Genomic DNA, 24298 nt, shown 5'->3' with positions numbered 1-24298 from the left:
ACCAAAATTCATACAACCAACAGGGCAAACCAGAAAAGCAATATTCAGCATATACATTATATTCGGAAAAAGGGAGTACAACAGGTCTGAGCAAAATTGAATAGATTCTCGCCTCAGATTCTGTATTTGTATATACTCCCTCTGTTCCAAATTACTTGTCTTGGATTTGTCTAGATACAGACGTATCTAGACTCATTTTAGTGCTAGATACCTCCGTATCTAGACAAATCTAAGACAAGTAATTCGGAACGGAGGGAGTATAAACTAAGGCAGCCTCCGGCATACTTTGAAATCCCAGAGTAAGCTTTGCATCAAGGAGTGACAACCAATGCCAAGAGAAAATAACAACAATGATGTGATGCATGCTTTATTATTCACAACTAGCTAACTACCACTAAGATATGTCTCAAGCACAGCCCTCTATTAACAGTCTTAATCTCTATAATTGCCAGAGAAGTGCACTTATTTTTCTGACCAGCCACTACAAGCTTCAAAAGTCAACAAATAACAAAAGGAGAGAAAAAAAATCTGGGAAGAAATAAGACCAAAGATATACCAGCTACAGCCTTATGATAACAACCAGATAATGAACTTTGCAGCTTATTCTGGCCACTCAGACTGACGACTGCTAGTTCATGAACTTGCCCCATACAATGGAAGAACCAATCAGCTTTGAGAAAACCTTGTGTCCCTAAATTTATCAAAGAATAAGAGGCTGTACAATTCTAATAAGCGCAGCTGTGGGCAAAATGAGTCGAGGATTCCTATCAAGGAACATCGCCAACACGTATTCTTACAGGCAAGGGTCTAGCAATCAGACCATCCATCACCCAGCCACCATTTGAACCATCATGCTTGACATGTATAAACTCCCTCTGAACATAATCCAGTGATGCTTCAAGCCTTCCACCTGGTCTACACTCGGAGGCAACATTGAATGGTTTGAAACCCATATATTTCTCTAACCAGTACAGATAGTTAACATGGAATACAGATTTGAGCATGTCTTCTGGAGAAGATCCCTCTTTAAGAACAACCTACAAATGACAGGTAATATGTTAATTATAATAACAGAATCAAAGTTAGGAAATAGCTGCATCAAGATGAACTCACACAAAATTTCCCCTTGTAATCAGTAAGAAGGTATTGCTCATTTTTGTACAAATCAAACAGTGCATATGCATCTTCCTTGTTCTCAATTATTTCACTAAGCTTAGAACCCAATTGTAACCGTCGATAGATTGTATCTGCAGCATCTTTTGCTTCTGCTGACAAAATCTCACTTTGCTGGCAAACAAATCAAAGAAACCAAAGATAGTGAGAAATGAAATTAAATAAAGCAGGAAAACATTCTTCGAATCAAACGCCTACAATTAAACTACTTTACTATTCTCAATAAAAAGAACTAGTTAAGTAATTATAACTAACTCCAACAAGAAAAGCCACGATACTTGGACATGACCGAGCACATGTAGAACATGCCTCCTAACTTTATTTTCTAAAAAAAAGGTCAGCGATGAATAGTAAGAAGTATTCTTGACTTACTTTAACTTGAGTACCCATGGATAAATTCGGAAAAAGTGGCTCCTCATCGTTAACCTCTTTGACTGAAGGAACTTGTCCACTTAATAAATATTCACTAAATATCAAACCTACAGAAAATAATAATTGAGCAAATGCTTAAAGACATCCTTGAACACTGTTGAATGCCAAAGAAAAACATTACACAGGCACGTGCTTGAGCTAATATGTATAAATGTATGCTAGCATGCTTGTTAGACATGTAAAAAGTAGGAGAAAATGCAATGTGCCATTAAATCTAAACCCAAAATATCGGAGTAACAGAAAATAATGTTATCTATGGAACGCATCATAAGAAGCCATATTTAATTTTCTAATGCTAAAATTTATAGTAAATTCATCAAGAGGGCGAAATTTATACCTTAAAAAATCTACATTTTCCTCCAACACTGGGTGTACACAAACCAAACACATTAACATTCTTCGTGAAAGATTCTCACCATACAATGGAGATAAGAGTGTATTTCGTGTGTTATTTTCAAATTCAACCATCAATTGGACAGTCTCTGTTAAGCTGTTACCTCATTCTGAACATTTTATATTCCATAATTCAGAGAAGAGGTGATAAACTCAGCAGAGTAATTGCAAGCAATTCTACAAGACTAAATAGTGGATTTCCCAGCTCTTTGCATATCTTATAGACAAAAAATTCCAGAAAAAATATTTTATTGGGTTTTTATCATTTATGCCACTAGTTGTGTCCCACTACTCAGTTTTGCCACCAGGAGTTTCAACTGCTCAAAAATGCCATCGCTCCATTAGGCGCATGCTCAAAAGTGCCACTAGACACCATTACTGTCGGCTCAAATCCCGTTTACCATGTTATATGACCAAAATATCCATGGACTAACATGTCAGCTCTCCCTCTATCTCAGTACAATAAAGTGTGGGTCCCACTCGATCCCAACAGCATTCTTATTTTCCTCTAAAATTATTCGCTTGCTTACTCCTGACAAGTGGGGCCCACACTTATCATTGTGAGATAGAGAGAGTTGACATGTGGGTCTAGGGGTATTCTGGTCATATAACATGGTTAACAGGTTTGACCTGACAATAACAATGTTTAATGGCATTTTTGAGCAAACATATAATGGAACAATGGCATTTTTTAGGTGTCTAATGGCATTTCCGAAGAAGCATCTCATGGAGCGATGGCATTTTTTAGCAGTTGTAACTTCTAATGGCAAAACTGAGTAGTGGGACACAACTGGTGGCAGTAAGGTTTTTATCATTTACTGGGTCAGTTCCTCCTGGCTATGATCTTTGAACTTGTACCAAAGATCTATCCTGCTACAAATTTGCATGCAGCTCTCCTGGATGTTCTTGAAATATAAATATATATTCTTGTATTTTTAGAAGTATTTTATATTTTAAAATAACTTCTCTTTTAAAATGCACTTAAGTCACATTGATGAAACAACATGTCTAAAAGGAGCAACATCACGGTATATATCAGGCAGTCATATTCCTATCATTTATCAACTTGTCAAGATTGGCCAGTTTATGCTGCCACTGCCGGCCCAAATTTTGGTTTGTCTTCCTCTTCCATGAGAATCACTTACCTTGAAATTGACAAATTTGCATGAAATACGATGTTGCAAACTAAATTTCAATATTTGCCAAAAATATGGACATTAAACTAACTGTGGATCTTTGCCTAGTTCAATTTAGTCCTGACATTTTTATCCATCACAAATATACTGATTTATCTACCTAACCATTTTAAGTTTTAGTCACAGAAAGATGTGCCATAGGAGGATTCAGGGCTATGACGGCAGCAGAGGAGAAAGCAAACTTACTTGCACGGTAAGGATTCAGCGTCCTCAGCTGAATTGATTGATAAGACTTAAGGTTGCAATACATGTGAACTACAGTAACACCAGCAAATGAAATAAGAGCCAGTGGTACTGATGAGCCAATTTGGTTAGCTAACGCTATGCCAAGCATTATGCCAACAAACTTGCTAACCATTCCCTGCGCTTCACCCTTTGCAATGACCTGAAACATAACTCAATTGATTTCAGTCACTCAGGTGAAAATATGAAGTGAGTCACAGATATCCCATTAAGTATTGACTACATTCTAGTATCTTAAGAGGTAAAGGTCACACAGGTAGTTCCTTTATAATATAAAAATGGCAGAAGTGCATCCAAGAAAGAAAATAGTACTACCCAGTTGTACTGATGCCACTCCAAGGTGGGGTTGACAACTCTTTGCCATCCAAACAATATCAAAAATTATGCATGCGCACACCATACAATGTTGGATGTGAGCCCATGTTCCATCCGGCCCATAAGGCCCAGGCGCGGACCTAGAAGAGGAGCCAGACCATGTCTGGTCAGATGCGCTGCTCCACACCAGAAACAACAGCACGAGGTGTATTCCTCTCTCTCGCAACATGGTATCAGCCAAGGCTGCAGAGACGGCGGCGGCGCCGGTGGTGTAGTCCGGCGAGAAGACAGGGTGAGCGGCTGGAGGCGGAGTGCAGTGAGGTGGCGCGGTCGGCTCAGGCAAGAAGAAGCTGCGGGAGCTTGCAGCAAGGAGGCGGCGGGTCTGGGCGCAGAGCTGATGCTGTGTGGTGCGTGCTACTCTGCTGCTTGCTCGAGTTGCTGCTGCGTGCGTGCGTGTGCGCTGATTGTAGATGAAAAATAGTGGAGAAGTGTTGCTGTTTGAGGAGAAGGAGGCTGCCACTGCTTGCTGCTGCTGCTGAGCTGCTGGAGTTGGTGCTAGTTGAGAAGAAGATGGAGTGTGACTGGAGCTGCTGCTGCTGGGCTGCTGGAGTTGGTGGCTAGCTTCATGGTGCTTACGCGCGTAGAAAGGTTCTCACAGCTGAGTGGCTGCTGATTGCAGAGGAAGGAGACACAGCATTGGAGGTGGCACAGCTAGGAGAAGAAGAGGTGGAGGCGTCATGGGGACTGAACTTACCGCTGCTATAGAGAAACTTGCGCAAGTCATGGCTGTGAAGGCTGCCGAGGGGTCAACTCCTCCAGGTAGCAGAATTGTTGTGCCTCAAGCAGATCAGGGATTCAAGCTTGAGCTCATGCAAAATGATGTCAAGCTGAACGGTGTGAGCAGCTACCTGTCGAGGCAGGCCTTGTTGATCACAAAGACAAGGGGCCTGACAGGGTATGTTCTTGGAACAGCTGAATAACTGGCTGACAAGGAGAGCTCAGAATGAAAGAAGTGGAGTGTTACTGACTCCCTGATATTGACTTGAATGTAACTCCCTGATTCCAGCGATTACAGTGTCTGTTGAGGCATTGCCGAATGCTTCTGCTGTGTGGAGCCTGCTGTCCATGAGGTATTCATTCCGGTAAGGGCAATTTGATGCTCATGTCTCAAATTGAAGACAAGATCCATGCTGTCCGTCGAGGTGACAGAAGCATGATAGTGTATGTGAACGAGCTGCAACATTTTTAAGCGGATCTGGATCAGTGCGATCCCCTTGAGCTTCCACATGCAGAGTCCATAGAAATTGCCAGGAATTGGGTTGAGCGTAGGCGTGTGATGCAATTTCTCAAAGGTCTAGATCAAGGATTTGAGAGCAAACCTGTGCTACTACAACAGCCAACACTTGTGTCCCTTGATGAGGCCACTGCTGCGATATCCCAAGAATGGGTACGCCTGCAGTTGAGAAGAGGAGATGTCAATGAATCTGGGAAGTGTTATAATTGTGGTCAAACAGGGCATATCAGCCGTTTCTGCACTGGCCAAAAGAGGCAGAGGACGAGGATACAGTGGTGGCAGTAGCAGCGAGGTGGTCGGAATGGAAGTCGTGGTCGAAATGGGAGTGGCGATTCTTGGAATGCTCCCAAGGCAAATGTAGCTGCTTCAGCTGAAGGGAAGCAGCATGCAGGAGGACTGCTACCAACTATGCCAACTTTGTCGATACAAATGAAGGTAACATTGAACACGCATCAATAGCAGCCCATAAAATAAACTCGGAATGGGTGCTTGATTCTGGAGCATCATATCATGTTTTTTTTTGAAAGATCCGCATCACATCATGTTGCTGGAGACTTTAATGAGTTCAAATCTTATGTTCCACACTCTCACACATCAGAAAAACATTCACACAGCAGATGGCACAGCCCAGCCCATTGCAGGGTGTTGCACGTGCCAGCTTTTCTCATGAACTTAGTGTCCTTGAGTGCTTTGGTTGACCAAATTGATTGCCAAATAATAGTTGACAACTTTGTGTTCTTGATCCCTGACAGGTAAGCTTCGTGAGCTAGTTGATACAACAGTAGGAGAGGTGTTGATATCCTTTGCATCCAAGAAACCAAATGGAGGGGACAGAAGGCGAAGGAGGTGGAGGATACCGGCTTCAAGCTGTGGTACACGGGGACGACTGTAAACGGAAATGGACTAGGCATCTTGATCAACAAGAGCCACAAGTATGTAGTGGTAGACGTCAAGAGTCGGATTATCTTGGTCAAGCTGGTAGTTGGGAACTTAGTTCTCAATGTTATCAGCGCGTATGCCCTCAAGTATGGAGTGGTAGACGTCAAGAGTCGGATTATCTTGGTCAAGCTGGTAACTAAGGACTTGGTTATCAATGTTATCAGCGCGTACGCCCCACAAGTAGGCCACAATGAGAACACCAAGAGGGAGCTCTAGGAAGGCCTAGAGGACATGGTTAGGAGTGTACCTATTGGCGAGAAGCTCTTCACAGGAGGAGACCTCAATGCCACTTGGGTACATCTAACACAGGTTGACGGAGTGCATGGGGGCTTTGTCTATGGCATCAGGAATCAAGGCGAGGATGTCTTAAGCTTTGCTCTAGCCTACGACATGATCGTAGGTAACACCCTCTTTAGAAAGGGAGCATCACATCTAGTGACTTCTAGTAGTGGCCAACACTCTAGCCATATTGATTTCATCCTCTTGAGAAGAGGAGACAGGCGTGCTTGCCTAGATTGTAAGGTGATAACTGGAGAGTGTTGTCCCTCAGCATGCACTTGTGGTGGCTGACTTCTGCTTTCAGATTCGTATCCAGCGGGCCAAAGTCGCTAGAACGAAGTGGTGGAAGCTCAAGGGGGAGGTAGCTCAGGCATTCAAGGAGAGGGTCATTAAGGAATGCCCTTGGGAGGAAGGAGGTGATGCAGACAATATGTGGATGAAAATGGCGACTTGCATTCATAAGGTGGCCTCGGAGGAGTTTGGAGTGTCCAAGGGAAATAGAAGCGAAGCTAAACATACATGGTGGTGGAACGATGATGTCCAGAAGGCTATTAAGGAGAAGAAAGATTCTTTTCAGGCGCCTTTACCTGGATAGGAGTGTAGATAACATAGAGAAGTACTCCCTCCGTTCCTAAATATAAGTCTTTGTAGAGATTCCACTAGGTGGACTACATACGGAGCAAAATGAATGAATCTACACTTAAAATGCATCTATATACATCCGTATATGGTTCATAGTGAAATCTCTACAAACACTTACATTTAGGAACGGAGGGAGTACAAGGTAACAAAAAAGGCCGCAAAGCAAGTTGTGAGTGAAGCAAGAGCTCGGGCGTATGAGGACCTCAACCAGCGCTTAGACATGAAGGAAGGCGAAAGGGACATCTATAAGATGGCAACGATCCGAGAGAGGAAGACAAGGGATGTTGACCAAGTCAAATGCATCAAGGACGGAGTAGACCAACTCCTAGTGAAGGACAAGGAGATTAAGCATAGATGGCGGAAGTACTTCAACAAGTTGTTCAATGGGGAGAATGAGAGATCTACCATTGAACTGGACGACTCCTTTGATGATAGCGGGCGTTTTGTGCGGCGGATTCAAGAGCCTAATGTAAGGAGGCTTTAAAAAGGATGAAAGGAGGCAAGGCGATAGCCCTAATTGTATCCCCATTGAGGTGTTGAGAGGCCTCGGAGACACAGTGATAGTATGGCTAACTAAGCTTTTCAACCTCATTTTTTGGGGCAAACAAAATGCAAAAGAATGGAGACGAAGTATATTAGTACCAATATTTAAGAACAATGGGGATGTTCAAAGTTGTACTAATTACCGTGCAATTAAGCTGATAAGCCATACAATGAAGTTATGAGAGAGAGATTGAGCACCGCTTAACAAGAATGACAAGCGTGAACAAAAGAAAGTTTGGTTTCATGCCTGGGAGGTCGACCATGGAAGCCATTTTCTTGGTACAACTTATGGAGAGATAGAAGGAGCAAAAGAAGGACCTGCATATGTTGTTCATTGACTTGGAGAAGGCCTATGATAAGATACCGCATAATGCCATGTTGTGGGCCTTGGAGAAATACAAAGTCCCAACAAAGTACATTACCCTCATCAAGGACATGCATGATAATGTTGTGACAAACGTTCGAACAGGTGATGGCGACATTGATGACTTTCTGATTAAAATACGACTGCACCAGGGGTCAGCTTTGAGCCCTTATGTGTTTTACTTTGGTGATGGATGAGGTCACAAGGGATATACAAGGAGATATCCCATGGTGTATGCTCTTTGCGGATGATGTGGTGCTAGTCGATAATAGTCGGACGAGGGTTCATAGGAAGTTTGAGCTATGGAGACAAACCTTGGAATCAAAAGGTTTTAGTCTTAGTAGAACTAAAACCGAATACGTGTGGTGTGGTTTCAGTACTACTAGGAATGAGGACGAGGTTAGCCTTGATGGGCAGGTGGTGCCTCAGAAGGACACCTTGAGATATTTGGGGTCAATGCTACAGAGGGATGGGGGTATCGATGAAGATGTGAACCACTGAATCAAAGCCGGATGGATGAAGTGGCGCCAAGCTTCTGGCGTTCTCTGTGACAAGAGAGTGCCACAAAAGCTAAACTACAAGTTCTATAGGACGGCTATTTGACCCACAATGTTGTATGGCATTTAGTGATGGCCGACTAAAAGGTGACATGTTCAACGGTTAGGTGTAGCGAGGATGCGCATGTTGAGATGGATGTTGTCGGCGTTCTGGGAACGGGGGTCCCCATACTTGCCTGCCTGCGGCCTGCGGCGTGGCTCAAAGGGGGGCCAGCACGGCCCATCTTCACCAACACAAACCCAAGACCCTCGCGAGGGGCCAAGCCTCGTGGGGCGGACGACGCGGAGCTTTCTCAGGCACGGCCTCATCAGGCTGGCTCGCGAGAAGGCGGAGAGATCAAGGCAGGGTACCTCACAAGGTGCCCATGACGCAAGCCATGACGACCAAGGGCACCAGGCGGGTGCCAGCCCGCGCAGTGTCCTCCTTTCCCCTTTGGTGCAAAGGGGGCAAGCGCAGCCACGGAGTACCGAGGCATCAGGCAAAGGTTGCCATTTTGGTGCAACAAGACCAAGACCAGGAGGACTGCGAGACGGAAGTCATCGTGGAGCCCAAGACGGCGTCACCACCAGAGCTTTGTGCAGGCGAAGACTACTTTTGTCAGGATAGCCGGTACTAGCTGTCCCCTTTCAAATTAGCCCGCCATTGTTGGCTCCCTTCCCGCTCGATATTTGGGAAGAAGACCAGGGCCTCTATAAATAGGACCAGCCACCCGCGAGATCGAGGGATGAAGAAAGGGGGGAAGGATCGAAGGATCAAGAGGCTGAGAGGTTAGGGTTTAGAGAGGGGACAATCGAGAAGAGAGAGAGAAGGGTGACTGAACTCCTCCCAGCAGTTCATCCCCCCAGCCAAGAACAGACCCTCGCGAGGTTGTTCTTCCCTGTATTGTTCATCATCATCAGCCCAAGAGGCAATCCACCACACCACACACTGGAGTAGGGTATTACACCACAACGGTGGCTCAAACCAGTATAAACCCTGTGTCTCTTGTGTTGTTCTTTCCATAGCTCAGATCTTAGCGAGGCGGAGGGACGCAAATAGGTAACGAGGCGAAATCTCCGCGCGCACCCCAGTGTTCGAACCTCAAGGGTCTGCCGGAACCCGAAATCCGACATTTGGCGCGCCAGGTAGGGGTGCGCCGGAATTCGTTTTCCACCACCCCGTTCTCCTCCGACCATCACGCCCATGTTTGACGCTCGTCGGGCCCGCGTCGAGCGCCGGGCCGCTCTCGGTTCCCGCGTCGCCCAGACGGCCCCTGTCGGCGGGCGTCCACGCCGTTCCCCGTCACCTGCCGTCAACGCCGCTACCGGCCCGGCGGGAGACGAGCAGCAAGCATCGTCTCAGCATCCATCCGTGCGGCAAAACAGTCGCACCGCAACTCCCTCGCTCACCCCAGCTGGTTCTTCGTCCCGCGCGCTCCGCGCGCCCATGGAGGCTCGAGCTGCGCTCGTCGCGGCAAACGAGCTCCTGCGCTACCGTCCCGTCGACGACGTCTACGAAGAATGGCTCGACCGCGTCGCCGAGCTCATCCGCGCCGCAGGGGGCTCTCCTGCGCCATCTGTTCCGCTGCACCGCACCCCGCCCCGCGCGAGCAATGAAGCTCCGGCGGCGCCCCGGCCGCCTCCTCCTTAGGAAGGCGCCATGGCTCCAAGGCGTGTGGCCCCAGGACGGAACCCGCTCCGTCAGGTGCCAGCGCGGTAAGAGCAAAGCTGTCAAGAAGTCCCTCGCCCACAAAGCAACGCAGGCCTCCCTCCGCAGCCAAGGAGAAACGAGGACCGCCACCAGGACGAGGGGGCTGGGGGCTTCCAGGAGCCGCGCGCGATCGCCTGCATCCTGGGCTGGGCTCAAGCCCCAGCCTCCCAACGCATCTTCAAGCAGTTCGCCCGCGAAGTGAATGCAGTCCTCCCCAGGCTCGAAGCCACGCGCCCTCTCAGGTGGTCGGCGTGCGCCATCACGTTCAGCTCAGCAGATCAGCTCAAGTGTGCGGCTACAGCCGGAGTCCTCCCGATGCTTTGTTCCCCAATCATCAGCAACGTGGTGGTCATCAGGACCCTCATCGATGGCGGGGCAGGGCTCAACGTCCTGTCCGTGGAAGCATTCAACAATCTCCAAGTGCCCTACAGCCAGCTTCAGCCAACCAAGCTTTTCTCCGGAATCACCGACGGCTCCACGGTCCCGATTGGGCAGGTCCGCCTCCCTGTCACCTTCGGGGCACGCGACAACTACCGCACCGAGCTCATCAACTTCGACGTCGCTCACATTCGCCTGCCGTACAACGCCATCCTCGGGTACCCAGCGTTGGCCAAGTTCATGGCCGTAACTCACCACGGCTACAACGTCCTCAAGATGCCAGGAAGTGGCGGAGTCATCACGGTGCCCTGTGAAGAGAAGGATGCGGTGTGTTCCCTGGAACGAGCCTTTCAGGCCGCGTCACTGGAAGACCCGGATCGCGAAAGCAGGAGGCTTCCCGAGACCGCCCCCAAAAAGAAGAAGACATCGTCCGGCCCGGCCCCTCAGGAGGCAGGCCCCTCTGGGCCCGTGCCTGCCCAGGGGGAACCTCCTTCCATCGCATAGGAAAGCGCGCCCGGCGCCCTCCTCAGGCAGGGCTCGGGGGCTCTCCACTGGAGGGCCACCGACCTAGCTAGGGTCGCGAGGGAGGCGCTTGGGCACCACATGGAGGCGTGTTTCAAAGCACGTTTCCCTCAAGAAGGAGCAATGCAAGGAGAGCAGACCCTCAGGAGTTCGTCAGCAAGGCCATTCAGGAGCTACAGGAGTCAAGAGTCATGAAAGGCGGCCGCCGCCTACCAGCAGTGGCTCCCCATCCAGGCGAGGATGGTAGGCTACGCGTCTGCATCGACATACCAGGGCTCAATCGACATACCATCGCAGCAAGACGGAGCAAGGACCGGGAAGGAGAAGCAAGGAGGGATGGACTGGAAGGGCGCGCGCTGTTCCGTACTTATGGCCGGCGAAGGCTAACCGCCGACCTCCACAATCGCAGGCAATCATGACCCACTTTGCATGCAGGGACTTGTCCAGTCCGTGCAGTTGCCAAGGCGCCATGGGGAAGTGGAGGCGCCCACGTCCAATCAACCGCCACGCGGCGCCCAAGGCCGCAGGCTGTTAGGGCCCGCGGCGCTTTGCTCTTGCCCTTCCGCCTCCCTGCACGGCCAAGTCCGGGCGCGCCTTGGGTCCGGGGGCTACTGTCGGCGTTCTGGGAATGGGGGTCCCCATACTTGCCTGCCTGCGGCCTGCGGCGTGGCTCAAAGGGGGGCCAGCACGGCCCATCTTCACCAACACAAACCCAAGACCCTCGCGAGGGGCCAAGCCTCGCGGGGCGGACAACGCGGAGCTTCCTCAGGCACGGCCTCATCAGGCTGGCTCGCGAGGAGGCGGAGAGATCAAGGCGGGGTACCTCACAAGGTGCCCATGACGCAAGCCATGACGACCAAGGGCACCAGGCGGGTGCCAGCCCGCGCAGTGTCCTCCTTTCCCCTTTGGTGCAAAGGGGGCAAGCGCAGCCGCAGAGTACCGAGGCTCAGGCAAAGGTTGCCATTTCGGTGCAACAAGACCAAGACCAGGAGGACTGCGAGACGGAAGTCATCGTGGAGCCCAAGACGGCGTCACCACCAGAGCTTTGTGCAGGCGAAGACTACTTTTGTCAGGATAGCCGGTACTAGCTGTCCCCTTTCAAATTAGCCCACCATTGTTGGCTCCCTTCCCGCTCGATATTTGGGAAGACCAGGGCCTCTATAAATAGGATCAGCCACCCGCGAGATCGAGGGATGAAGAAAGGGGGGAAGGATCGAAGGATCAAGAGGCTGAGAGGTTAGGGTTTAGAGAGGGGACAATCGAGAAGAGAGAGAGAAGGGTGACTGAACTCCTCCCAGCAGTTCATCCCCCCAGCCAAGAACAGACCCTCGCGAGGCTGTTCTTCCCTGTATTGTTCATCATCATCAGCCCAAGAGGCAATCCACCACACCACACACTGGAGTAGGGTATTACACCACAACGGTGGCTCAAACCAGTATAAACCCTGTGTCTCTTGTGTTGTTCTTTCCATAGCTCAGATCTTAGCGAGGCGGAGGGACGCAAATAGGTAGGAGGCGAAATCTCCGCGCGCACCCCAGTGTTCGAACCTCAAGGGTCTGCCGGAACCCGAAATCCGACAGATGTGTGGCCACACAAGGAAGGACATGGTCCGAAATGATGATATACATGATAGAGTTGGGGTAGCACCGATTGAAAAGAAGCTTGTCCAACATTCTCTAAGACGGTTTGGGAATACTCAGCGCTGGCCTCCAGAAGCTCCAGTGCATAGCGAACGGCTAAAGCGTGTTGATGATGTCAAGAGAGGTCGGGGTAGACCGAACTTGGCATGGGAGGAGTCCATAAAGAGATATCTGAAGGACTGGAGTATCACCAAAGAACTAGCCAAGGACAAGGGTGCATGGAAGCTTGATGTCCATGTGGCAGAACCATGAGTTGGTTGCGAGATCTTATGGGTTTCAGCTCTAGCCTACCCCAACTTGTTTGGGACTAATTATTGGGTTCATATGCTTGGCTTTATGGAATGTGTATCTACTTCCTTGTCTGCACCCATAGGAAATGGTTCTGGTTCTGCTTCGGCAATTATCTCCAAGAAGTTTAAACGGTTAAGGTATGATCTGAAGAGGTGGCGCATTAACTTGTCATCCATCAAGAAAGTTATCCATCAATGATCTATGGTAATCCTCGGTTTTGATTCTCTTGAGGAATTGCGTCCTCTAACAATACCTGAATTCAATTTCAGAAAAATTGTCAAGCTACACTATGACGATCTGTTGAGATTACAATACATTTATTGGAAGCAACGATGCACAATCAGATATATCAAAGTTGGAGAAGAAAACTCAAAATTCTTTCATGCCATGGCAACTAACGCATGAGGAAGAATTCCATGGCCAGCCTTCGATCGGATGATGATGTTGTGGTTACTGATCATGAGCAGATGGCGGGAATGCTCTTGAATTCTTTTAAATCCAAGATGGGCCAAGCCCAGGGAGTGCAAATGGGCTTCAATTTGGAGGAGCTTTTGCATAAAGTGGATGGGCTAGATGACCTAACTAGGTCTTTCTCCCAAGAGGAGATCTCTGCTGTGCTTAAGGACCTGCCAACAGATCGAGCACCAGGACCAGATTTCAATGGTCTCTTTGTTGAAGTGTTGGAGCATAATTGAAAAGGACTTCATGCAATTAATTGAACAGTTTGCTCAGGGCCGTCTTAGTTTGCAAGGAATTAATGGCTCCTTTATTACCTTGATTCCCAAAATGATTAGTCCTGAAGGCCCAAATGACTATAGGCCCATATCCTTGACCAACACATGTTTGAAGTTTCTCACCAAATTATTAGCAAACCGGCTACAGCATGTAAATTCATAAAAACCAATTTGGTTTCCTTCGGTCTAGAGCCATCCATGACTGTCTAGTCTGGGCGTTTGAGTATATCCATCAGTGCAAGCAGTCCCACAGACCAATTTTGATCCTAAAACTTGATTTTGCCAAAGCTTTTGACACCATTGAGCATGATGTCATCTTGCAAATTCTGAAACATAAAGGGTTCAACGATCACTGGATTGGCTGGGTGAGAGAGATTTTATCTTTTGGATCATCTTCTATGCTGAATGGGGTACCAGGTAAACAGTTTCATTGCAAGAGGGGAGTTGGACAGGGAGATCCTTTCTCCCCACTTCTCTTTGTGCTTGCTGCTGACCTGCTTCAATCTGTTGTTAACAAAATGTTGCTTGATGGTGTCCTTTTCTTGCCAATATCCTCAAATGATCCAAATTTTCCAATAATTCAGTATGCTGATGACACCATTATGTTAGTACCTGCTGTGGACACACAACTGATTGCAATCGAGATGTTACATGTTTTCCATGCCTCCACTGGCCTTAAGGTGAGTTTTCATAAATCTATGATGATGCCACTTAATGTATCTGATGAGGAGGCTGCCAGGCTTGCATTTGTCTTTGGTGTACCATTGGTACTTTACCTTTCACTTACTTGGGGTTGCCAATGGGAACAACAAAACCAAGGATACAGGATCTCATGCCTCTTGTGGACAGGGTTGAAAGAAGGCTGACTGCTAGTTCCTCCATGCTGAATCAGGGTTCTAGGCTGCAACTTTTAACCTCTGTTTTATCTTCTATGCCAATTTATTTCCTGTGCTCATTAGATATCCCTACTGGTATTATCAAGCAGCTTGAAAGTATTGAGAGGCAATGCCTTTGGCATGGTAATTCTGATACACCAAGACAATCCCTAGCAGCTTGGGATTTGGTATGTAGGCCAAAAGCAAATGAAGGACTGGGAGTGATTAATCTGCAAATACAGAACCAAGCCCTTCTGGTAAAGCATTTGCACAAGTTTTATAACAAGGCTGACATACCATGGGTATCTCTTATTTGGGATTCATACTATCATGGAGTAGTTCCACAGGCCACTGTCTTATGTGGCTCCTTTTGGTGGAAGCATGTTTTTAAACTGGCTGATAATTACACAGCGGTGGCTACTGTTATAGTCAATTCTGGGGATTCAGTACTGCTTTGGTCTGATGGCTGGCATCTTGATGGATCAACGAGGCCTCTCCGAGATAGATTACCACACCTGTGACAAGATTTCTGTCTCTGATTTCTTATCCACCCCTGATGTTGCTTCATCGTTCAATCTGCCAATATCTCAAGTGGCTGCAACAGAGTTGTTATGCTTACAGGACCGGATATAGCTAACTTACAGAGGAACCCCATCGAAAGTGATGTTTGGTGCTGGCTGGATAAAGGAGATTATTCTGCTAAAAGTTACTATACTCTAATGCACACACTCTATCCAGCCCTGTAGATGGCTTTGGAAGAGCAAATGCACAATGAAAATTAAATGTTTTGCTTGGTTGCTGCTCTTTGACAGACTAAACACCAAGGATTTACTGGTCAGAAGGAAATGGAGGTCCATTGATAAGATAATCTCTGTGAGGGAGTCCTGGATTAGGGGGTCTCCGGACAGCCGGACTATCTTCATTGGCCGGACTGTTAGACTATGAAGATACAAGATTGAAGACCTCGTCTCGTATCCGGATGGGACTCTACTTGGCGTGGAAGGCAAGCTAGGCAATACGTATATGGATATCTCCTCCTTTGTAACCGACCCTTGTGTAACCCTAACCCTCTCCGGTGTCTATATAAACCTAAGGGTTTTAGTCCGTAGGACAACAATCATAACATACAATCATACCATAGGCTAGCTTCTAGGGTTTACCCTCTCTGATCTCGTGGTAGATCTACTCTTGTACTACCCATATCATCAATATTAATCAAGCAGGACGTAGGGTTTTACCTTCATCAAGAGGGCCCGAACCTGAGTAAAACTTCGTGTCCCCTGCCTCCTGTTACCATCCGGCCTAGACGCACAGTTCGGGACCCCCTACCCGAGATCCGCCGGTTTTGCCACCGACATTGGTGCTTTCATTGAGAGTTCCTCTGTGTCGTCGCCGTTAGGCTTGATGGCTCCTACTATCATCGATGGCGATGCGGTCCAGGGTGAGACTTTTCTCCCCGGACAGATCTTCGTATTCGGCGGCTTTGCACTGCGGGCTAATTCGCTTGGCCATCTGGAGCAGATTGAAAGCTAAGCCCCTGGCCATCAGGTCAGATTTGGAAGTTTGAACTATACGACCGACATCCGCGGAGACTTGATCTTCGACGGATTCAAGCCACAGCCGGGCGCGCCGCACTGTCGCGATGGGTATGACCTAGCTCTGCCGCCGAACAGTACCCCAGAGGCCGCGCCCGCATCAGCTCCGACCCTTAGCTCGGAGCCAACTGCGCCAATCGAGGACGGGTGGTTAGACACCGCCTCAGGGGCTGCAGTCTCAACGGCGATCGAGCCGAAACACCTGCCTAACCCTCTGCGCAGCCCGTGACTCCAAGGTGCCGGACTCTTTTCCGGACTTCGAACCATCCGCGCCCCTGCCAATCGAATCCGATTGGGCGCCGATCATGGAATTCACCGCCGCGGATATCTTTCAGCACTCGCCCTTCGGCGACATTCTGAATTCACTAAAGTCTCTCTCTTTGTCAGGAGAGCCCTGGCCGGATTATGGCCAACAGGATTGGGATACGGACAACGAAGAAATTCGACGCCCACCCACCACCCACTTAATAGCCACTGTCGATGACTCAACCGACATGCTCAACTTCAACTCCAAAGACATCGACGGTATGAACGACGATGCGGGAGGCGAAGAGGAACCACCGCCCATAGGGCGCTGGACGTCCACCTCATCATATGGCGTATACATGATGGACACACCAAAAGAAGACGACGACGAGGAACGGAAGGACGCACCGAAGGCTTGTTCCCTCGAGAAGCAGTCAAAGCGGCGACGCAAGCGCCACCCCAAACCTCATCATATGGCGTATACATGATGGACACACCAAAAGTGGTATGAAGTATCGTTACGTTCGTTGGTTGCCATTCTCGGATGACTTGGGTCTATCTTCTGAAACATAAAGATGAAGTGTTTCAGTGTTTCAAAGTTTTTTATGCACTTGTTCCAACTCAATTTAATGTGAAAATTCAAGCACTCAGATCTGACAATGGCACTGGGTATGTTAACAAGGCCATTGGTGCCTTCATGCCAGAAAGGGCATCCTGCATCAAACATCTTGTCCGGACACACTTCAGAATGAGGTGGCAGAGAGGAAAATTGCCACCTGTTGGAGGTGGCCCGAGCATTGATGTTCACCATGAATGTGCTCAAGTTCCTGTGGAGCGAAGTTGTCATGATGGCCACCTTCTTGATCAACCGCACACCATCCCGCGTGATAGGTATGAAATCACCGTGTGAGTTGATTTTCACCGAAAATAAATTCCCTATTCCTCCCAAGGTGTGTCTGGTTGCACTTGCTTTGTTCATGATCATAGGCCATCAGTCAACAAATTGGCAATCAAGTGTATCTTTATTGGGTATTCTTCAGAACAAAGAGGGTGCAAATGTTGGAGTCCGTCTGAGAGGTGAACCTTTGTGAGCAAGGATGTTACGTTTCATGAATCGAATCCTTTTATGATGAGAAAAATGATCTCAACGTCATGTTTGAAAAACTTGACCAATGTCTCCCTCCGGAGATTGGTCAAGAGGAGTGTAGAACACAGATGCAGTTGCAACAGTCACCTTTAGTAACTCATGTGGCTCCTGCGATACAAGCATCGACTTCCATCGGCGATGTGCAGGTTGGCACAACGGCAAGAATGGTAGTGTGCCAAGGTGGACAGTGAAGCAAGAGGAACAGCTAAAGGTGTATTCACGAAAGCGTGCACCAGCTCAGATTGGTAGTGTGCCAAGGTGGACACCAAAGCAACAGGAGCAGCTAAAGGTGTATTCACGGAAGCGAGGTGATGGTGTTGCACATCAAGGGGAGCAACTAGATCAGCCACTAACGGAACAACAGGGTAGTACTGATGTTCCTCTGACGGAGATCAGGCTGAAAAGTCAACTAAAGGGAAAATTGCTTTGAGGAGAACTACTCGAGCAACAGCAAGGATACCATAGAAACGGTATGGGTTCGATGACAATGATATTGGAAATTATGTTTCCTATGAAGCATTATCTCCAGCCCACAAGGCATTTGTTGCTTCTTTCCAAACTGTGTCAATTCCGACCGACTGGAAGAAAGTAAAGGAGGACTCAAAGTCAGGGGTGGCCATGATGGAAGAGCTGGAGGCTGTGTGTAAGAACAAGACATGGGTACTAACACCCCTTCCAACAGGAAAGAAGGCAGTCAGCTGCAAGTGGGTATACACTGTGAAGCGGAATGCAAAAGGAAAGGTTGAAAGGTACAAAGCAAGGCTTGTGGCGAGGGGGTACAGGCAGGCATACGGCATTGACTACGATGAGACCGCTCCAGTAGCAAAGATGAACATTGTGGGGGTTCTGATCTCTTGTGCAGCAAATTTCTGGTGACCTTTACACAAACTTGATGTGAATAATGCGTTCTTACATGGAGATTCCACCTAGGTTCTCGACTTCTGAGACTGTTGGCAAGGTATGCAGGCCGAAGAAAGCCCTTTATGGACTGAAGCAGCCTCCAAGAGCTTGGTTTGACAAGTTTAGACGGGCGGTGTGTGATAGTATGGGCAGTGCAATGGTGACCATACACTGTTTTATAGACACTCTAAAGGGAAAATAACCATCCTTACAGTTTATGTTGATGATATCATTATCACCAGTGATGATTACGTAGAGATAGCAAGGTTAAAGGGGTGTCTGAGCAAGGAAGTTAAAGATGGTCGGCTCAAGTACTTCCTTGGTATAGAAGTGTCCAGGTCTGGAAAAGGAATAGCTCTTTCTCAAAGAAAGTATACCCTAGAACTCCTCTGTGATGTTGGCATGTTGGGTTGTCGAGCTGCGTCAACCCCAATTAATCAAAACCATAACGTGACTGCCCAATCAGGTGATCTGCTGGATAAAGAAAAATATCAACGATTGGTGGGAAGATTGTTGTACTTGTGTCATACACAACCAGACATTGCATTGGCAATAAGTGTTGTAAGTAGATATATGCATGAGCGTAGAAGTGAACATCTTGAGGCAGTACATAGAATCTTGAGATACTTGAAGGGTTCTCGTAGGAAAGGACTGATATACAAGAGTCATGGACACCTTGTCGTGGATGGTTATTGTGATGCTGATTGGGCTAGCTGCCTGGATGGCAAGAGATCAACTTCAAGCCATTGTGTTTTTGTGGGAGGAAATCTAGCATCTTGGAGGAGCAAGAAACAACTAATTATCTCCAAATCAACTACAGAGGCTGAATACAGAGCCATGCCTTGTTATGGATAAGGAATCTATTTGAAGAGCTAAAGATTTTGAGGACCAATTGTATGAATGTATGGTGCGACAAGAAGTCGGCAATTAACATGCAAACAACCCAGTTCAACATGATAGAACCAAACATGCAGAAATTGACAGATTCTTCATCAAGGAAAAACTGGATGCTGGGATTATCAGCATAGAGTATGTGAGCTCAGGGCAACAGATTGCAGATTACTTGACTGAAGGAGCGGGAAGCAGAGAATGCAGCTTAGCGTGTGACAAGATGGAATGATTGATATTTATCACCCCTCTTGACTCCCTCCCTCCCTCCCTCTCTCTCTCAGACAAAAAAATAAAATGGTAAGCTAGATCTGAGATAGGTTCAGATACATATTGCTTATAGGATTTGGAATAGCATCATATTCTATAACATCACATGCACAAAGTGAACAATTAGATAGGTATCATCATGAGTGTTAGTTGAGACAGTAATTAGTAAATGCTAAGTAACATATATCAGTGCTTGCACCCTTTAAAGGAGTTTGAGATACTAGATTTAGGGAAATAGGCTATAGATGAAGGAGAAGACTTCTGGGGAGAGAAAACTGATTATATTTTCATTTCATAAGTTAAAGTGCGTAGGTTTCCCTAGGCATGGCTTCACTTATCCCGTATGATTCAAACTCTTTGTCTCACAATCCAATATGGACAAAGTAAGAAACCAAGTTGAGATGAGATCCTGAACCTAACTCAAATCCTAAAAGATGCTTTTCTAAGCAACAAAATATATCAAATGTGAAATGAACCAAGAGATAACAGGCATCCTGTGCTATGTAACTCTTTTGCGGGCCAATTGCTATGGCACTGTGAGGCATCAGCTTACATACGATAATCTAATGGTCTGAGGACTGGTACATTAAAAGAAACATTTACATAGACAAGTCAAAACAAGTGTTCGGTGAAAATTGTTCAGAAAAAAAAAAGATATGGACTTCACCTCAGCAAAGTTTCTCTGGACAGCAAAGCCAGCAAAGAAACAACTTCTTGTGGCAGCCTACACACAAAAATGGTAGAAGCTGTTTATCAAAAGAGGGTTTCTAGAACTAAATTAATAACATCGGCTTATTAGGAAATAACACATAGTATGTTATATACTACTCCATTCCATAATATAAGACGTTTTTGCAAGCTAACTTTAGCTTGAAAAAACATCTTATATTATGGGACGGAGGGAGTAGTATATAACACTGCACAATAATTATTTGCTTCACTTAATTTGACCACACAGATAAATGGCTAGTAAATACTCCAATCATATAATTTGATATGCAATTCAGCACTATTATAAACGGAAGTAACTTGTTCAGGATGCCAAGTTTGAGACATATGAATAGGAACAGTAGTAGTAATATTATGTAATGCTTGGTATGCTTATTTTCTATACCACGTCCTTTGACTACCTCCAGTGCCACTTATGACTCTGGGAGGTAGAGCAACACACACCATTCAAGAGTAACAAGTGCGCTAATGAACAGGGATAATGCAGTCTCTTCTACATGTGTCCTGGTCCGAATGCAAATCACGAATAGAGGGAATATTACTTTTTTTTAAATGTGAATATCGCATTTCAGTATAGCAGAAGGCTAGATTGATCCGCATACTGTTGTAAAAATTAGACTGTTCATGTAGTATGGGAAATATGAAATATAATGTATAAGTTGCCAGAGGGAATGCTTGTTCAAAGCATGTGAAATCAGTTGTTTATTTACATGTGCATACTGGATCTAGAGAGAATAGTTGCGTAGTCTTAGTTTGTGATAAAAGTTAATAGCATGTTCTAGACTGTAAAATTTATTCAGTCACCACTTTTATAAGCAGTTGTGTTCACGGATCCAGGTTGAATTGGATGGAGAAAATAGGGTGATGGTTTACCTAGTGCAATGCACAGGTTAGGAACATTGTAACTCTGATAATCTGATAACCCATACCAGAAGTAACAGTCCTGAGTCCTGACCTGTATTAGAGCAGCTGCCGATCGGCCAGCTCCAGCGGCTGCACCAATGGGAACAAACAGGTGAGGAAATACCGGAGTCAAAATCTCCAGCCCATAAGCTGTGTTCTCCAGAAGATCTGCAAACAGCCGCCATCCCTTCGGGTTCACATCAAAATGTCGCCCAAATTTCGACAAGAGTATCTTGCTCAAGTAACCAAGCCCATCTTTCAGCACCCAATTCACTGCGGCGGCCGTCGGGATCGCTCCTTTACCCAAACCAACTGCGTACAGCAACGCCTGCGGAGTACAGTTCACCCGATAGAAATGCTAAATTTTACCTGGCGGACTGAGAATTGCACATACATAATTAACACACGCGTTTACAAACGATACCTGCGTAGAGAGCACGCCGCTGATCTGGCTAGCAACACCTTGCACGCCCCGCCACAGCGAGTAGTGCAGATAGTCGCTGCTCACGCTGTGCGGGTATCCATCAGGCAGCAGCAACTGAAGAGCAACATCAGTGCACCGCCGCCATGACCGTTCGAGTTGCCTCCGCAGTGCGGCCAAATTAGCAGGGCCAGCCCCCGTCTTTTCCATCCCCTCTTCTTGCTTCCGCTTATCGTCTCCCGCAACGAGGTATGAGGTTCCGTTCGGGTTGGGCACGAGCAGCGTACGCGCACTGCCCCTCATCTCCCAAACGCTACCGCCGTCGCCGCCGGTTGCTCCTAGGGCATCGGCGAGGGCGGATGGGATGGAAGCGAAGGCGTCCGACTGGAGGAGCAAGAACAGGAGGAAGAGCTCGGGGTGGAGGGACTGAAGCCACCGTCGCCACCCGTCTCCCGGCTTGTCGGGAGGGTCTCCTCTCCCGCCTTGCCACCAACCCCCTCCTCCTCCGCCACCCCCATCCCCACCGGGGAAATTGCCATCTCCGAATCCGCCGGAAGCGGAGGTCGCGGATGGCGGAAGGCAGAGATTGGCGGTGAGGCGCGGGAGGTGGCGGAAGCGGCTAGCGGTGGTGGGGCGCGAGGATGGTGGGATGGCGGCGACGACACGAGGAGGCGGGGGGAGAGGGGAGGTCAGGAGGAGGATGAGAGATTGAGACGAGGACATCAAGGAGGAATGGCTTGGTGAGAGGCGGGGTTGGGACGACGGGACGGAGGTGTCTAGGAGGGACCAGAGAGGCGGCCGGCGCCGGCGGCTTGGAGTTTTCAAGCATGGGGAGGGTATCAGGTTCAGCTGTGGAAATTGGGCTGCACTATGCACAAGGGCCAAACAGGCCTACGGGGAAACATGCCTAAGAGAAAAAAGTTAGAGTTGCCTTTTCTCTCTCAAAAAAAGTTAGGGCATCTCCAATGCAATGCTGACCCGCAAATTGGCTCCGGCAAACGTCCGCGGATAAGGGACCAGATCGCGGATACTAATAAAGGAGCTGACCATCCAACATTGTCTGCATACATTTGGCCCTAATTTTTTTAACGTTTGCACGCTCAAATAGCCGCATATATAGTCTAGAATATTTTAAATGTTCAAATTTAGCAGTAGTTCTAATTTAAATAAGTTCAAATATTACACTCCAACATTGATGTCCCCTTTAACCGTCACCCACAGATGCTCAATCAGATATTTTTTCAATTGCTCGTGAGTTGCTCGATGTTGAATTTATTGATGCATTTGAACAAACTCTTCAAATATGGCTGGATTTTGGTTATGAAGTTCGATGGGATTACTCATGTTCTCAAATCCGAGATCTGCGGCGGCATCCTCACCCTCATCCTCCATGATCATGTTGTGCATGATCACACAACACACCATCACCTCCCACACGATCTTTGGATCATATTGTTTAGCATGTCCACGAACAATTGCAAAACGTGCCTCCGAAACTACAAAAGCACTCTCAACATCCTTTCTAGCTGCTTCTTGTCTTTGGGCAAAGTGAGACTTTTTCTAGCCAACTGGGTTAAAGATGGTGGTTCATAAAGGTAGCCCACGGAGGATAAATACCGTCAACCATATAGTTGCTCATGTTGTACTCATGCCCATTGACAGTTAGTGACAAGGAGGAGTTTTTCCTTCAGTCAGACCCGGGCATGCCAAAGAAAGTGTGTCAAATCCAAATATCATGTGATGCAACTGCTTCAAGAATGATAGTGGGCTTCTTAATATGACCCCGATATTGTTGGAAATAGGCCCTAGAGGCAATAATATTGTATTATTTTATTTTTCATGTTCATAATTAAGAATTTATATTACATGCTATAACTGATATGATCCTGGAATGTGTGATTCAATGAAAAACTCATATAGTCATATGCACATGTGGAATGATAAATGATATAATAAGATTTCTAGTCTCGGCTCTAAAACTAGCTCAAATGCTATTGGTGGTCATGTTTTCTCGATCTTAGGATATCTTTAAGTGTAACGATAGTCCTAAAACAACATTGAGAGTATGACGTTAGAAGAATGATCATATTGAATCCACCCAAACTTGTTTGTTATATTTGAGATAATATCGTGTGAAATCAATTGTTATAACACAGAGTGTTACCATGTGATTTAGTTTCTTAGACCTGAGAGTATCATAGTCACTTTTTATCGTACGATGGACCATGGGGTTAGTCAAACGTCATTTGTAACACATTGATCGTAACGTCAACTTACAGATTCACCGGAAAGTATGTGTAACACCCACGATGCGGCTATATCTCCCACGTGTCGGAGCACGACTTAGAGGCATAACCGCATAGTAGGCATGCCGCAAGAGGGATAATCTTTACACATCCCATGTACTGAATAATAAAGGGATAAAGAGTTGGCTTACAATCGCCACTTCACACAATACATGAATATAGCATTACATCATCCAGAATACAATCAAGGTCCGACTACGGAACCAAATAAAGAAAGATCATCCCTAATGCATAGATCCCCGATCGCCCCGACTGGGCCCACTACTGATCAACTAGAAACGAAACAAGACTACGAACACGATCTTCATCGAGCTCCCACTTGAACTCAGCGGCGTCATCTGCACGGGCATCGTCGGCACCTGCAACTGTTTTGGAAGTATCTGTGAGTCACGG

General features: G+C 47.1%; 1 protein-coding gene across 1 annotated transcript; it reads right to left on the bottom strand.

The window, feature by feature from the left end:
• Window positions 1-342: 342 nt before the first annotated feature.
• Window positions 343-22464, bottom strand: LOC125537578 (protein root UVB sensitive 1, chloroplastic-like). The gene is made up of 7 exons (XM_048700893.1): window positions 21603-22464; window positions 21231-21506; window positions 20214-20270; window positions 3381-3579; window positions 1546-1652; window positions 1114-1287; window positions 343-1037 (listed from the first exon to the last, which is right to left on the bottom strand). The coding sequence occupies exons 1-7, from the start codon at window positions 22320-22322 to the stop codon at window positions 768-770; spliced, it is 1803 nt and encodes a 600-aa protein (XP_048556850.1). The 5' UTR covers window positions 22323-22464; the 3' UTR covers window positions 343-767.
• Between the last annotated feature and the right edge of the window lie 1834 nt (window positions 22465-24298).

The sequence above is a fragment of the Triticum urartu genome, chromosome 2 (genome assembly GCF_003073215.2).
Source record: "Triticum urartu cultivar G1812 chromosome 2, Tu2.1, whole genome shotgun sequence".
NCBI lineage: Eukaryota > Viridiplantae > Streptophyta > Magnoliopsida > Poales > Poaceae > Triticum > Triticum urartu.
Note: the sequence above shows the minus strand (reverse complement) of the source record. Positions and strands in the feature narration are given on the sequence as shown.

Excerpts from the sequence above, each read along its gene's own strand:
- LOC125537578 (XM_048700893.1), bottom strand. The coding sequence starts at position 22,322 with ATGTCCTCGTCTCAATCTCTCATCCTCCTCCTGACCTCCCCTCTCCCC. Across the intron at positions 3,580-20,213 it reads TCCAGAGAAACTTTGCTGAG|GTCATTGCAAAGGGTGAAGC; the intron begins GTGAAGTCCATA and ends GTTATGTTTCAG. Across the intron at positions 1,038-1,113 it reads ATTACAAGGGGAAATTTTGT|GTTGTTCTTAAAGAGGGATC; the intron begins GTGAGTTCATCT and ends TGTCATTTGTAG.